Raw genomic sequence first — 17,298 nt, 5'->3', positions numbered from 1 at the left:
ATTTTACCATTTTCATTCTAAGGGCCTGATTTTACCATTTTCATTCTAAGTGTTGAATCTGGGTGCAATTCAGATCCGACTTGGAAATCTGCTTTCAAGCGCCCCCATACCTACTTAACCTGAAAAAAAAATCGCGGGTCCCATTCGTGCTGTGGGCGGGGCTTAGCACGTCAGAAACGATCGGACCTCTGAACTGCGCATGTGCAGTTAGAAACAAATTTGAAAAAGCGCGCACGTGTCAGATCACTCCCGGGCCGCAGAAAGTGGAGAAAGTGCCCAGGAGCAAAAAGCGGGAGCGATGGTCCCCACAGATATCACTGTCCCCCTTATCCACCCCACCCCCCGCTACCCAGACCGATCGCGACCCCCTGTCCCCTTCCCCCCCCCACACCGATCACCTGCAGAGTGGCAGCGGATCCCCCACCAGAGATCCATCTGCCCCCCCGCTCCCGCACCCCCCCACCAGTGAGCGATCGGGTCTCCCCTCCCCCAACCAGAGATACATCTTACCTTCCTCCCTCCTCCCCCCACCCCCAGGAGAATGATCTGGCCTCACTCCACACCCCCCCAAGAGAATGATCTGGCCTCACTCCCCCCCGCAGAGGAACATCTGACCCGCCTCCTCCTCCCTCCCCACCCCCTCACCAAAGAATGATCTGGCCCGCCTCCCTCCCCCCCATAACCAGACAACGATCGGCCCTCCCCCCCCACCAGACAACGTTCGGCCCTCCCCCCACCACCAGACAATAATCAGCCTTCCCCCCCACCCCAACCAGACAACGATCTGGCCTCATTCCCCTCCCCCCCCTCCAACCAGAGAACGATCTGATCGGCCTCACGCCCTCCCCCCACCACCGATCTGAGTCAGAGAGCCATTGGAAGCTCTGAACTCGCCTTTTCAGCAGCTGGAGGGCCCGATTCAGACTTTTATTCAGCATGTTCATTTTGGCGCGATTCCGGATTGGCGAACACAGTGGTAAAGGGGAAATGCTGATAAAATTGGGCGGGGAGTTCATTAATTCAATTTAAATGCATGCGAATGCATTTCAATCGCCATTGCGCCCGTTTCAGGCACGAATCGGATTGCGGCCATTTGCGGGTCTCAGTAAAGTGGCCATCTGTGCGGACGCGGGCGCAGATCGTGTTAATGGCCTCACACCCGAATTTACCACGTTTTCACACCTGAAAACAGGCGTGACGCAATGGTAAAATAGGGCCCTAAGTGCTGAATCTGGGAGTGTTTCAGATCCGACTTTTAGACCCATTCTCAGGCGCCCCCCCATATGCACTCTGCCTGAAATAAAAGCAGCGATTCTGAATTGCACTGCAGAAGCCTGTGGGTGGGGCTTGTCGCACCCGAAACACTGCAGCTTTGATCGGAGCCTACGACTGCACACGCACAGTAAAAAAAGTAGAAAAACGCTCCCCTGAAACATCGCTCCCAGGGCAGATAATGCCTCCCCCTGGCCCCCACAGATATTGCCCCACCCTACAACATCCCCTTTATCACCCACCCCTCCGCTACCCAGACCGATCATGGCTCCCTGCCCCCCTATTGATCACACGCTGAGTGGCAGCGGACCCTCCCGCTCCCCCCCAACCAGAGAGCCATCTGACCCGCCTCCCTCCTCCCCACCAGAGATCCATCTGACCTGCCTCCCTCCCCCCCCCACAGATTGCGATCTGAACCGCCTCCCTCTCCCGCACCAGTGAGCCATCTGACCCGCCTCCCTTCCCACTACCAGAGTGCGATCTGACCCACCTCTGTCACCTCCCACCAGGGAGCCATCTGACTTGCCTCCCTTCACCCTACTGGAGAGCGATCTGACCCGCCTCCCTCCCGCCCCCTCTACCTGCGATCTGAATCAGAGAGTTGCCGGAAGCTCTGAACATACCTCCTCAGAAGCTGGGGCTCCCGAATCGGACCTTTGCCGACCATGTCTGTTTCATACCGAATCTGGACAGGCGAACACGGGTAGTAAAGGGAGAACTGCCGGTAAGTTTGGGTGTCCAGCCCATTAAGTCAGTTTAAATGCATGCAAATGCATTTAAATTGCTGTCGAGCCAGTTTCGGACGCGGCTCCCGATCATGGCCATTTTAGGCGCTTGGTAAAGGGGGAACAGGCGTGGAGGTGGTCGTGGATCGCGCGACTCGCCTCACGCCCGACTCTACCAAGTTTCTGCGTCCAAAAACGGGCGCAACGTGATGGTAAAATCGGGCCCATTGTGAAAACAAATTGCTCAGAGAATTTTGAGGTTTATCGCTACAGATTTTGTCTGAGTACTGCAAAAAATATTGGAATGTGAAAACTTCTCTGCAAAGAGTTGGTTCACACAAGCTTCCTTCACAAAATCACACTCAACCATGAGGGCATTGTGTGCCAAGCAATCTTTTTCGTTGCACTTAACTCGTTGTACTTAATTTATAAATAATTCAAATACTATTAATGATACAGTATATCGTGTCTCTTTCAAAGAGCTACTCACTAATCCAACTACCTTGGTCTTTACCCATAGCGCTGCAATTTGTTCCTTTTCAAATATATATTTAATTCATTTTTATAAGTTATTATTGAATCTGCTTTCACCACACTTTACAGCAGTAAATTCCAGATCATGAAACTCACTGCAGCTTACAAGGGCATGGGAATTCACAGGTGGAGCCAAATATCTCAGGATTTTATGCCGTTCTGGGTCAGGCGCTTGCCCAAATTTTATCTGTAAAATTCTGGTCCTTGTAGTTAAATGTCTGAATATTTATATTTTTAAAGTTTTATTTATTAGTGTCAGTGGTGGTGGAGGCAAACTCGATAGGATCTTTTAAGAGACTTCTGGATGAGTATATGAGACCTAATAGGATTGAGGGTTCTAGGTAAGCCTATATATAAGCCTAGGTAGGTAGGGACATGACCGGCGCAACTTGTGGGCCGAAGGGCCTGTTTGCGCTGTATTTTTTCTATGTTCTATGTTCTACAAGTAAGCTTACATTAACATTGCTATAAAGTTACTGTGAAAATCCTCTAGTTGTCACACTCCAGCGCCTGTTCGGGTACACTGGGGGAGAATTTAGCATGGCCAATGCACCTAACCAGTACATGCCTTTTGGACTGTGGGAGGAAACTGGAGCCCCTGGAGCAAACCCACGCAGACACGGGGTGAATGTGCAGACTTCACACAGACAGCGATCCAAGCCGGGAATCAAACCCGGGTCTCTGGCGCTATCAGGCATCAGTGCTAACCACTGTGCCACCGTGCTGCCCATATATACAAAAGGAGCCGCAAACAGTATTATGTAAGAGGCAATTAAGTCAAAGTGCATAATAATAAGAGGTCAATGTGGTATAGTGAGAATACTTAAAAGGGCACTTCAAGTAACCAGACGTTTAACTTTCAAAATCAACAAGAAATCAGACTCACATGTCCGGTGCCATGTATCAAATGCTCAAATATAGAATCAAAACTCTCCCTGAAATGATTTTTCACGATGGTCTTCATCAGTTCAAATAACCAGGTTCGGTCCAGATCATCCACCAGGCGATCATAAAACACACGGAAGACCTCATGCACAAACAGACGAACTAGCACACGCTTATTCTCAATTGACTCTTTCTTAATAAGCAAACAGCCTTGAATAACCCGTGAGAAATCTCGCAAGTTAAAGGTATAGTGGGATTTTGTAGGTGTAGGAAGTAGATTTTCAATGGCTTTTTTATACACCTGGAATAGAGTGAAAGGATAACATGATTCAAACATAGGAACAATATAGTGTTCTTATCTTAATTTTTATTCTCAAATAAGTGTAATTAAGTCATTATCTACCAGATAGGTACAACTTGAACTTGTTCAACTTCAGGAGTTAACATGTTAGTGTGGAAAGAGGTTCAGCAGATGATATTCATACAAGGAACACAAAACGTTAATATGCAGGTACAGCAATCCAGTAGAAGAGCAAATGGCATACTGGTATTTATTCCAAAGGGGTTGAAGTAGACAAATAGAGAAGACTTTCTGAAATTGTACAAGACTTTTTTGAGATCAAACCTGGAATACATAGAAACAAAGAAGCACTTCAAGATTGCTTCACCATTCGATATGGTCATGGCTGATCCTCTATCTCAAGGCCCTACTCCTGCTCTCTCCCCATTCCCCTTGACGCATTTACTCTCTAGAAATCTATTTCCTTCTTAAACATATTCAGTGACTTGTCTTCCACAGCCTTCTGTGACAGAGAATTCAACAGGTTTACCGCCCTCTGAGAGGAGGTTTTTTCTCAGCTCAGTCCAAAAAGGTGCACCCATATCCTGAGACTGTGACCTTTGTTCTAGACCTCACCCCAGTTAGGGGAAATGCTGCAGCCAGTATATCCAGCCCTGTCAGAATTTTATATGTTTCAATGAGATTCCTTCTCATTCTTCTAAACTCCAGTGAATATAGGACTCCAGCGAATATAGGTCTAGTTGGCCCAATCTCTCCTCATATGATAACCCTGCTACCCCGATCAATCTGGTGAATGTTCACTGCACTTCCTCCAGGGCAATTCTGAGGTAAGGAGACCAACATTGGATTGTGTGGTCTCACCAAAGTCCTGTACCGCTGCAGTAAGATATCTTGCTCCTGTACTCAAATCCTCTTGCAATGAAGGCTGACATACCATGTGCCTCCCTAATTGCTTGCCGTAGCTCCATTCTTATTTTCAGTGACTGGTATACAAGGACACCTAGGTCCCTTTGCATATCAACATTTCCAGGTCTGTCACCATTCAAACAATACTCTGTCATTCTATTTTTCCTACCGTAGTGGTAACTTCACACGTATCCATGTTATACTGCATCAATCGCTGGCCAGCCCCTGCAATGCTGCACCTCCGATTCCTCCCCTGCCCCTGATCACTGGAATTCCAGACCTCTCCGCCCTGACCCCCACCCCGGCAGGTCAATTGCATTCTTGCAGCGCAGCAGGCTGGGAGAATCACCCCCATTACATTTATCTCACTCATCCATATTATTGATATCTACTATGAATAGCTGGGGCCCAAGCACTGATCCCTGCGTTACCCCTTACCACTCTGAAAAAGATCGATTTATTCTGCTAACCAATTCTAAATCATGCCAGCATACTACTATCAAATCCATGTTCTTTAATTTTGCACACTAACCTCTTTTGTGCACTTTCTGAAAATCCAAATGCACCATATCCAACGGTTATTATTCTATCTATTCCACTAGTTATGGCCTTAAAAAACTCAAGCAGGTTTATCAAATAATGATTTCCCTTTCATTCTAACCCTTTAAAAGGGTTGCAAGTTGCTCTAAGAGATGATCACATGATTTGATGTTTTTTCATTGTCTAATCCAGTTGATGTTTCCCAAGTATCCTGTCATCACATCCATTATAATAGACTCTTAACATTTTCCTCAATACTGAAATATGATAAAAGAGATGTTTGTGCAAATCCATCTATACTGCACCAAATAATAAAAGTGTAACAAAATTTCAAATGCAGAGGACACGATGGGGAGGGATGGGGATGCAGTGGGAGTTTAAAGGAGGTGAACAATGGTGGGGTTGAAGGAGGAGGGGTACTGGGTGAATTGAAAGAGGGGGTAATGGAGATTGAATGAAGCGGGCGATGGGGTGTCAAAGGATAAGGAAATTATGGGATTGAAGGAGGAAGGGAAATGGGGGCACTGAAGGAGGAGGGGCGATAGGGATTGATATAAGATTTCCAAAATACTTACCTCCAATGTAGCACTAACAATCTGATTTCCAATGGTAAAGAAATCTGTAGGAAATTCATTGTTGCGGAGGTAGAAAGCTACAATGTTTGAGAAAATACGGACCATAGTTTCATCGCTAAATGTATTAATGGTACAAATATTGAAGTGACGCAGGAATCTAGGAGTAACAGGATTTCGACCGCCCCCTGGTGGGCCCATGGCTGAAACCAGTTGTATATCAACCAGCGTGATCTTACTTGTGTCTTTCAGATCATACCTAGAATATATAAAATAAATAAAAATGATGAGACTTACAAAATGACCTTCAGAGGCACAAGGTAGAATTTTGGAAGCATACTGGAGGCAAACAGACCCAGAATTTCCTGTCACCAACCAGCCCCCTGGTTTGCTGGCACTATCCCACCTCCAGGTCATTTGAAAGGAGGCTGGGTTATAGGTAAAACAGCTGCGTGCCTGCAAGTGGCAGGTAGCCAACTGAGGCCATTAAGGTCCACTGACGCATCTCTTCCTCAAAATATATTGTTTACAAGACAGTGGTATAGTATTATGCTGAGTGATCACGATTGGTTTTATTTCATGGGCAAACAAACTGATTCAAATCACTTGACAAAGAAACAAAGAGTTCCATTTTGAACTCTGTCAGGCTTGAGTTAAAATATGGCTAAGAAAAGTAAAAGGTACTTTTGTTTGAACATCTGCTAATGGAACAATCATGGAAATGCTGAGTACTTATGCTGATTTGTATTGTCTGCACGGTTAGCTGACACATAATAAAATGAACTACTTGATTTTCTTCAGAAACTGTGGTCTTAGTGACTGCATTAATCGTTCCAAACAAAATATTAGCTAGGCTTCAAACTGCATAGTTACCAATTTCCGTGGTCAAAGTACTGCCTGAGCAGTTCAATAGGAGGTTGAGCACCATATATTTCCAATGCCGGCATGTTCATATCATCGACAAAGATCACACACTTCTTTCCCATTGGAGGGCCATATACTCCCTTCCGCCTTTTATCCAGCCTGGACATGATAATGTTCTAATAGACAGAATAAAAATAAATAATTTATATTCACGAGAGCCTGAGAAATAGGAGCTTGAGTAGGTCATTCAATGAGTGCTCTGCAATTCAATAGTTGATCTGATTTTGTCTTCAACTCCACTTTCTGTGAGTTCCCCAAAACTACTGACTACCCCATCCAAATAATTCAGGAATCTGTCTTTCTCAGCCTTTATTATATTCAACGACTCAGCCTTCCCAGCTGTCTGGGATAGAGAATTCCAAACGTTCATGAGTCTCAGGGAAGAAATGCCTCATCATATCCATTTTAAATGGGAGAATCCCTCATTCTAAAACTGTGTTCCCTTGTTCTGGATTCATAGACGTGGGGAGGATGTTTCCTCTTGTAGAGCAATCTAGAACATGAGGAGTCCGATTTTACCATTAAGTTGCACCCGTTTTCGGGCGCAAAAACTTGGTAAAGTCGGGCATGAGGTGAATAGCGTGATCCGTGCCCACCTCCGCGCCGGTTCCCCCTTTACCAAGGCCCAAAATGGCCACGATCGGGACCACGCCAGAAACGGATGCATTTGCATGCATTTAAATTGACTTAATGGGCTGCACGCCCAACCTTACTGGCACTTCCTCCTTTACCACCACGTTCGCCCATCCGGAATCGGCGCAAAACAGACATGCTCTACAAAAGTCCGATTCGGGCACTCCAGTTAGTGAGGAGGTAACTGCTGAACGTCCGATGGCTCTCTGCTTGAGATCGTGGCGGGGGAGGGGGGGGGAGGGGGGTCCGCTGCCACTCTGCCTGTGATCTGTGAGGAGGAAGGAGGGGGTCCGCTGCCACTCTGACTGAGATCAGTGAGGGGTGGGGGGGGAGAGGCCCGCAATCGGTCTAGGTGGCGGAGGGGCTGGCAGGATAAGGGGGTCGGTAATGTTGTGGGGGTGGGGCAATGTCTGTGGGGCCCAGGGGGAGGCATTATCCGGCCTGGGAGTGAAGCGGCATTCTATTGTTTTTTTTGTCTGTGCATACGCAGTTGGAGGCGCCGATCGGAGCTGCAGGATTTTGGGCATGTTAAGCCCCACCCATAGGCTTCTGCAGCATGATTTGGAATTGCTGATATTTTTTCAGGCAGAGTGCATATGGGTGCTCCTGAAAACGGGTCTAAAAGTCGATCTGAAACACTCCCACTTCAAGACCGCCCAGCACTTAGAATCAAAATGGTAAAATAGGGCCCAGGGTCATAGTTTTAGGATAAAGGGTGGCAAATTTAAAACACAGATGAGGAGAAATTACTTCTCTCAAAGGGTCATGAGTCTGTGAAATTCATTGCCCCTGAGCATTGTGGATGCCGGGACATTGAGTAAATTTAAGGAAGAAGTGGACACATTTTTAATTAGTAAGGGTTTGAAAGGCTATGATGAATGGGCAGGAAAGTGGAGTAGAGGCTGAGCTGAGATCTGCAATGATTGTATTGAATGGCAAAGCAGGCTCGAGGGGTTAAATTGCCTACTCCTATTCCTAGTTCTAATGTTATGTAAAACCATGTTGACTCTTGATTGCATCATGATTTTCTGCATGTCCTGCTACTAACCCCTAAATAATGGATTCCAGCATTTCACAATGACAGATGTTAGGCTAACTGGCCTATAATTTTCAGCTTTCTATCTCCCTCCCTTCTTAAATAGGGACATTGTATTTGTAGTTTTCCAAACTACTGGGACCTTTCTAGAAACTAAGGAATTTTGGAAGATTGCAAGTAATGCACCCATAATCTCAGCAGCCACTTCTTTTAGATTCTAGGATTCAGGCTATCAGATCCAGGGAACTAGTCAGCCTTTAGCTCCATTATTTTGTCTGGTATTGTTTCTGTAGTGGTAATAATGCTGCATGTTCCTCCCCTTTGCTTCCTGATTTTCTACTATTATTGGAATGCTTTTAGCATCTTGAAGACAGATGTTTCCACTTAGTAAGGAAGTTAAAACTAGAGGACACAGCCTCAAAATAAAGGGGGGTCGGTTTAAGACAGAGTTGAGGAGGAACTTCTTCTCCCAGAGGGTGGTGAATCTCTGGAATTCTCTGCCCACTGAGGTGGTGGAGGCTACCTCGCTGAATATGTTTAAAGCGCGGATGGATGGATTCCTGATCGGTAAGGGAATTAAGGGTTATGGGGATCAGGGGGTAAGTGGTACTGATCCACGTCAGATCAGCCATGATCTTATTGAATGGCGGGGCAGGCTCGAGGGGCTAGATGGCCTATTCCTGCTCCTATTTCTTATGTTCTTATGTTCTTATGTAAAACATTTGTTCAAAGTCGCTGCCATTTCCTTGTTTCCACAATGAAAGTGTTGATATTGCAACTCATGATTTTATTTGCAATTTATATTGGGCTACTTCATGTCAGAGCAACATAATTATGCCCCAAGATATTGCTCCAGTGGGCCAACAGTTTATCTCTTTAACCAATGAAATTTAAGGATTGAGAAGGAAAACAATGATTGACAAGGAAGGAAGGTTAATGGATGTCTGAGTTCTCAGCCAAACCTCATTATGTATGTTTGGCTGAGAGCCAAGACAACTTTACTCTTATTGCAACTCCCATGCCCCCAAAGAAAATAATGCTTGATTGACAGCTCAGGGCCTCTTATCTCTGCTGTCAATTTCACAAATGTTTGTTTACATGACATTAAGTGGTTTAAAGAGTTTGTGTTTTTGTTATTGATACTTTAAAATGTCTGGATGATTGATACGTTCATTAGCTTGTAGTGTAATGACATTTTTCAACACAGAAGAAAGTTATGAATGAATTACTTTTATTCAAAGCTGTTTTTACACTTTCTATCTCTCACTGTGGGGCTCATTAATTCCAGACAGTGTATAGTAGGTCAATAGACATGGAAGTGCTATAGCTCTGCATGGGGGGCCTGAAGTGTCAGGGGGGTTGGGTGGAATGCTAGAGTTTGGCACTGGGGCATGAGGCAGGCCTTTGGAACTTGCCTTTTAAAATGTTTCTTCATGCAGACTAAGGTTCACAACTCTCTTGAAGGGCTATGAACCACGACTCTTGAAAATCCTGACCCAACTCCATATAAATTGCGGGGGGGGTAGGACATGCCTATCTTTGCTGGGTTGAGAGTGCTGGATGTAGGCTTTTGATGGTGCCAGCCTGCATCCTTTAAAAACATTCCCAAAAAAACAGACTGTCCAGGAAAGGGCAGGAATCTGAACATGTCTGCCATTGTTAAAATTCTCCCGAGTCATCCTGACTCAGTGAAGAAGGAGATATTGGCTAGAAACCTACCACCTCGCCCGCCATGGAATCAGGGCGGGCCAGGGTCCAACAACAGAAATCTATGTTGACCTCAGGTGGGAATTTCCAGTCTCGCCTGAGCAAGGTTGTAAAGTTCTGCCCACCGTGTGGGTTAAGAGAGAGAAAGAGTGAAAAGGGGTAGCAAGGAAAAGTAGGAAAAAATATAAAAATGAAAAATGTGAACTGTTTTAAATCTCTAAGAAAAATTTGCAACAAGCAGGAATGCGACTGAGTATAATGGACTCCTTTCAGCCTCGAGCAGTTAGATTAGCAATGCATTAATAATTATCAATTAACAATTATTTGAAAGGTACTTGCACTCATAATCACCAGCCCTAACTTTCTATGGCAAGTTTAATGACCAATTAATGTGCAATTTGTGAGTAATTAAAATAATTGAGAGGCTAAGAGCAAGATGCCATTTATTTGAATGTGTTGTGTGTCAAATCACAAGCCGAGATCTGCAATGCGATGTTGTAGTGCACAGCAAGCTTGAATGCTAATATGCTGCATCAACTGTTCATTAAACATATTATGAGGAGATTTAAAACATAAGAAGCCAAAACATTTTAAGTTTATTCAGAAACTCCAGGTAACTATCCTAATTATGTTAAATATTGAAAAACATTTTTACAGTTCAAAGTGAAGGACATTTTTAAACTGTAACTTTTTCCAATATTATTCCCCTTTTGCACCTCTCAAATCCTGCTTGGACTTTGGCAGTAAGTTATGCCTACACAGTAATAACTAGACAGTTATTAGTGGACTGTTCAACTGTGAAGGACACGGTCCAGGCCATTTCTTTCTCACCAGTTCCTGTTACGAATATCTGATTTTTAGGTTTAGAAATATAAATTTTAGTTTGGGGATGGAAAATTTTGAATGCGAGATAAATGGAAACACCTGTTGAGAACTTGGTAAACAAACCTAAAACAAGTGAAATCAAAGGCTGATCTGTGTTTATTTAACGCAGTTGGAAACGGGAAAACCTTTATCAATGGATGACCCCTCTCTGAGCTCTTGTTGGAGAAAGGATGCCTAGTTATCTCAATAAGGTGTTTATATATTAATTCGGGACCCAGAACCAAAGGAATATTTTGAAGTTAAAGAAGGTTTCAATTTTGGTCTGGAACATTTCAGATTGGTATGGAAATAGGCTATGCAGGGAGGTAAGTTTGTGTTCGGGATTTAGTTCTTTGTAATTTCTCACAGAGAGGTTGAGTCAGTGTTTGTAAGCCACTGGGGTCAGAGGCAGAGAGAGAGTCTGCCAGGAGCTGTGGACCTGGAACAAGGGCTATCAGAAACCGACAGTGTTTTCTGGTTTGGAACCACAATGCAAGGATGTAATGAGACCCCAGGCTTGAACTGAGGAATTAACAGTCCTGAAGTCTTAAAGTTTAAAGTTTATTTATTAGTGCCACAAGTAGGCTTACATTAACACTGCAATGAAGTTACTGCAAAAATCCCCAGTCACCACACTCCGGTGCCTGTTCGGCTACACTGAAGGAGAATTTAGCATGGCCAATGCACCTAACCAGCACGTCTTTCGGACATTGGGAGGAATCTGCAACACCCGGAGGAAACTCATGCAGACACAGGGAGAATGTGCAGAATCCGCACAGACAGTGACTAACACCGGGAATTGAACCCGGGTCCCTGGCGCTGTGAAGCAGCAGTGCTAACCACTATGCCACCATGCCACCCCCCCCCCCCCCCCCCCACCAAGGAGAGTTGGAGGGTTGTCTAGCCATACACTGGTGGACAGACCCCACAAATGATACCTTGGAGAATAATGGAGCAGTGAAGGAGAAAGGAATGTGATTTCAGGCGAGCTGTTGCATACCTTGGTTTAATTCATGGAGAATTGAATGAATCCTCAAGATCCTGTATAGGGGAATTTTAGGGTGTGAAATATTAGTATTTATAAAATATAGTTGGGTTGTAAGTTCGGATGGAGTAGTATATGAGTAGGATTACCACTCTGCTCGAAATTACTTAACTGGAAATCCAGGTGATCCTATTTCACTCGACCTTCTGACTCAGGCCAGGTAAGATCTGTGTAATACAGCTCGCTCCCGCGGCCTATAATCAAGGGCAGCTCAGTTGCAGGTAAGTAAGCCATTCCTCCTATTTTTAAAGCACTAGCCTTAGCCTGGGATGAGCCTTACTGGACGCAGGAGCTAGAAATGGTTTAAATTCTTCTAACTTTTCCTGGTTAACTATAGGTATAACACAATTGGAACAATCTGTAGTTTACAATTTAAATTGCATTTTCAGATGGTTTCCAGTACAGGGCAATTTCCCTTTGGAAGGCTGCACTTCCTGGGCAATTGCTATCCAATCCCTATCTGGGAACCTCCAGGAGGAAAGCCTAGCTCATCTTTGGGGTACCCCCAGAAACACCACCCTGGAGCCTGCAAGTTATGTGTTAAGTTAGTCGTGCTTGTTTTGTTTAACTCCCGTACAGCAAATGTTTTTGTTTAACAAGTGAAATCTCATAGCATAGTTCTTTCAGTTAATAACTGGAAGTTCAATTTTGTTTTAAGTTACTGGTCCCTATCAAGATGGTAAGAATTCGTGCAGGCAGGGTGTTGTTCGAAGATGAGAAGGAGCAAAATTCCTGTCAATCCTCTTTTCCCCACTTTGTCCAGTGACTTTAAAAAGTGATGACGTACCTGAATCTGATTAGCACCAGTTCGTGCTGAAAAGTTAATGAAAAAAGGTACGTAACGATCCTTATCTAAATTGTTCATTAGTTTATCTTGAACGTAGAGTGACTTCCCAGTGCCAGTCTGGCCCACAAACAGAAGAGGTCTATGTGAATTAAAAAACATTAGCTTTACAAATTGTTTAAAATGATAATATATTTTAGTAACATTTCTAACATTCTGTAAACTAAACATACACAAACATAATGGAATAAATAATTTCATTAAATGCAAATTACTTTATATAAACTATGTATATAAATGCAAAGTAAACTGAATGAGCCAGAAAATTTGATTATGCACATTTTATATGATCACATATCCAAGTGAAATCAGACGTGCCGATAAAATAATTAAGATTACAATAGTTCTCAATGATAGAATTTAACTTTAAAAATAAAGGGATAGATTTTAGTCTTCACCTCTGGGTGAAACAGTTTATTTAACTTCCACCCGACTTTCATTTCATTGATTCTAATGGAATGAAAACTGGGCAGGTGCTATGAAGGATAGACAATCTGTTACAGCAGATTGCCAAGCAGGCACTGACGATGAAATCTACTACAAAGTTTCAATATCAAAGACCTTTATCTTGAACGTAATTTATCAGCTAATGAGTATTTGTTAATGGTAACTTTATTTTATTCAGTCAAGGGATGTGGACATCGCTGACTAGGCCAGCATTTATTGCCAATCCCTAACTGCCCTTGAGAAATTGGTGGTGAGCCATCTTAGGTAGGGATTTTGACTCAGCAGCAGTGAAAGAATGGCAATAATGGGGGAGATTCTCTGGCCTCCGAGCCATGTGTTTCTCGGCAGTGAAAAGCAGCGTGCTGTTCACTGGCGGTGAGGTTCTCTGGTCCCATCACTGTCAATAGGATTTCCCCATTGAAGGCACCCCACATCACCTGGTACACTGTCGGTGGGACCAGAGAATCCCGCTGGCATGGACGGCCAGAGAATTCAGGCCATAGTTCCAAGTCAGGATGACATGTGGCTTGGAGCAGAATTTTGCAGGTGGTGGTGTTACTATGCATCTTGTCCTTCCAGGTCAAGCTTGTCCAATTTTTCCACATGGGGGAGTAGGCAGGGGTCACATGTCAAAATGTTCTCACTCAAGGAGCCGATGAGCAAATTTTTTGGAAAGATCAAATTTGGCACAACACTGAATATGAGTTTTTTTTAAATGAAGTACAAAAATAAGCAACATGCTGATAAAAAATATGAGTAATAATAAAGATGTACATTGAAGTGTAATAGCATGAGTGTGTCTGTTCCAGTTAACTCCTAGTGAGTGTTCACTCAGTCACCCTCACCCACGGTGAGAGTGGATAATAGTGCATGATGGTGCGTGGGTGAGTGAGAACCCTGATACTGGGAGTGGGCCAGACTTATGGACACATTCTGTCCTCTGCCCACTCTCTCAACCCCTCCAGACCTGCGTTCTCACACAAGCACACACGCATATGCACACATTATCTCTCCCTCTCCCCCTCACACACACACACGCATCCTCTCTCCCTCTCCCCCTCAAACACAGATGCATTTGCAAGAGGTAGATTGGTATGGACACAGTCAAATAGATGTTCCCTCATCAGCTGATCTGGATTTCTTGGACTTGAACAGCTTGGTCAGTAGTGGTGCTACTGGGTCACTTTTGATAATGAACTTTGAAATCCCCCACCTAGAGTACTTTCTGTGTGCTTGTCACCCTCAGTGCTTCCTCCAAGTTGTGTTCAATATGAAGCAGTACTGATTCATCAATTGAGGGTGGGAGGAAGCACAATGTGTTAATCAGCAGAGGTTTGCTTGCCCATGTTTGCCCTGATGCCATGAGACTTCATAGGGTCCAGAATCAACGTTGGAGACTGCCATGACAACTCCCTCCTGCCTGTATACCACTGTGCTGCTACCTCTGCTGGGTCTGTCCAGCCGGTGAGACAGGACATACCCAGGGATGGTGATGGTGGTGTCTGGGACATTATTTGTAAGCTATGATTCTGGAAGTATGACTATGTCAGGCTGTTGCTCTCCAATAAGATCATAAGACCACAAGACATTGGAGCAGAATTAGGCCACTCGGTCCACTGAGTCTGCTCCGCCATTCAATCATGGCTGATATTTTTCCCATCCCCATTCTCCTGCCTTTTCCCCATAACCCCTGATCCCCTTATTAATCAAGAACCTATCTATTCCTGCCTTAAAGACACTAAATGACCTGGCCTCCACAGCCTCCTGCAGCAAAGAGTTCCACAGATTCACCATCTCTGGCTAAAGAAATTCCTCCTCATCTCTATTTTAAAGGGTCATCCCTTTAGCCTGAGGTTGTGCCCTCTGCATCTAGTTTCTCTTACTAGTGGAAATATTCTCTCCACGTCCACTATATCCAGGCCCCTCACAGTATTCTATAAGTTTCAATAAGATCATTCTTCTAAACTTCAATGAGTACAGACCCAGAGTCCTCAACCGTTCCTCATATGACAAGCTCTTCATTCCAGGGATCATTCTTGTGAACCTCCTCTGGACGCTTTCCAAGGCCAGCACATCCTTCCTTAGATACGGGTCCCAAAACTGCTCATAATACTCCAAGTGGGGTCTGACCAGAGCCTTATATAGCCTCAGAAGTACATCTCTGCTCTTGTATTCTAGCCCTCTCGACATGAATGCTAACATTGCATTTGCCTTCCTAACTGCCGACTGAACCTGCACGTTAACCTTAAGAGAATCTTGAACAATTACTCCCAAGTCCCTTTGTGTTTCTGATTTCCTAAGCATTTTCCCATTTAGAAAATAGTCTATGCCTCCATTCCTCCTTCCAAAGTGCATAACCTCACACTTTTCCACATTGTATTCCATCTGCCTCTTCTTTGCCCACTCTCCTAACCTGTCCAAGTCCTTCTGTAGCCCCCTCCGCCCCCCCCGCTTCCTCAATACTACCTGTCACTCCCAATTTTGGCACAACATCCAAATGTTAACGAGCTGAGCTTTGCAGGGTCAGGTTTCATTGATACAACTGAGTGGCTTGTTCATTTCAGGGAGCCCAATGCTGTGGGTCTGGAGTCACTTGTAGGTCAGACAGGTAATATTGTCAGATTTCCTTCCTTAAAGGGCATTAGTGAATAGGTTTTTACGACAATCAATAATGGTTTCTTGGTCACTATTAGTAAGACTAGATGCACATCACCTCTAAATGAATATGAACTGGGAGCCACGTGATTCTTGTGCACCACTGACTTTACTTTGAACATAGAATGTAATTATAAAGAAATTTACACTAATGAGTATTCATGGCATATGAAAAAATTACAAGTGGGAACTCACCACATGCCAACATGAGGCCTGACATATCACAAACATGGCACTGACTTAATCCTGGTATCTCAACACACCATCTGGAAATCAAATATCAGCTACCACCTAATTTACCCTACACAAAGCATTTCCCACTCTTGCAGGCTCCATAAAATTCCCCCCAATATAATGCAAACCATCATGAGGCCCAGTTTTTTATTTGAATTATTGATACGTCTGTTTCACTATGCAGTGTAAAAGAGAACCAGTGCAAATCAAAGAACATTTTCTAATAAGCAATATCTTCCTTACTTTCCATTTGTAACACAGAGGTCCAAAAGGTAGGTGTATCTGACTGTGTCCATTGTAGGAACAATGATGTCTTGGACTTTTGTGGTCTTATCACCCAGAGAAATAGCCTTTATTGTTTCATTCCAATGGACCCAACGTCCTCTGGCTTTAAACTGACAAAAGTGTTACAGATTCATTAGAAAGCAGTTAATAATACAAATTAATATTACATTGTGTATATTAAATCAATTTGATGTTACTTTTTTAAAACAATTTCTCTTTGTTTGTTTACCTCCTCAAAACATACACATTTTTAGGGATATGTTGTCCTCCAACTATGACTTCTGGTTACTGTCCCACTTGCCAGAGGAAACAGCTTCTCCCTGTTTATTCGATCAAAGCCCTTCATTATTATGAAGGCCTCTAATAGATCTTCCCTTAACAATCTCTTCTCTAAAGTGAGCAATTCAGCTTCTCCAATCTCTGCACGTAGTCTCATTTCTGGTCAACCCTCTATGTTAGCTCCCCAAGGTCTTGACAACCTTCCTAAAGTGTGGTTTTCAGAATTGTACACAATACTCCATGTGAGTCTAATAAGTTATTTGTAAAAGTTTAGCATGTTTTTCTTTTTTTTTTATTCAAAGCCCCTATTTGCAAAGGCAGGTATCCCATAATGTTCCAACCATACATTTATTGCACATATTTAGAAATGCAGGCTCTTAGATCCTTTTTGTCTTGGATGGCCAAATTGCAGGGATGAGGATATTTGCATGAAAGAAGTTGGTTCATTACACCAAACCTGAACCAAGGCTCAGAATATCACAGCGATATCATGATACTCTGAAGGCAGAGGGAGAAAATAAATTTTCTGTTTCATACCTTCTGCACCTTCTGGAATCAATTATCTTTCCATAGTAAAACGTTTGAGATATTTTTAAGGCCCTGAAAGTTT

The 17,298-nt window shown here is 43.8% G+C and overlaps 1 protein-coding gene across 1 annotated transcript in view; it reads right to left on the bottom strand.

Moving 5' to 3' along the window:
- The window catches only part of dnah12 (dynein, axonemal, heavy chain 12), a 184,003-nt gene that overhangs the window by 75,967 nt on the left and 90,738 nt on the right, over positions 1-17,298 (bottom strand). Inside the window, exons 33-37 of the mRNA XM_078203274.1 lie at positions 16,368-16,519; positions 12,732-12,870; positions 6,609-6,775; positions 5,739-5,994; positions 3,418-3,717 (exon numbers count right to left, since the gene is read on the bottom strand). Coding sequence (XP_078059400.1) covers positions 3,418-3,717; positions 5,739-5,994; positions 6,609-6,775; positions 12,732-12,870; positions 16,368-16,519 — 1,014 coding nt within the window. The remainder of the gene's footprint in view (positions 1-3,417; positions 3,718-5,738; positions 5,995-6,608; positions 6,776-12,731; positions 12,871-16,367; positions 16,520-17,298) is intronic.

This window comes from Mustelus asterias, chromosome 3, assembly GCF_964213995.1.
Source record: "Mustelus asterias chromosome 3, sMusAst1.hap1.1, whole genome shotgun sequence".
Lineage (NCBI taxonomy): Eukaryota > Metazoa > Chordata > Chondrichthyes > Carcharhiniformes > Triakidae > Mustelus > Mustelus asterias.
Note: the sequence above shows the minus strand (reverse complement) of the source record. Positions and strands in the feature narration are given on the sequence as shown.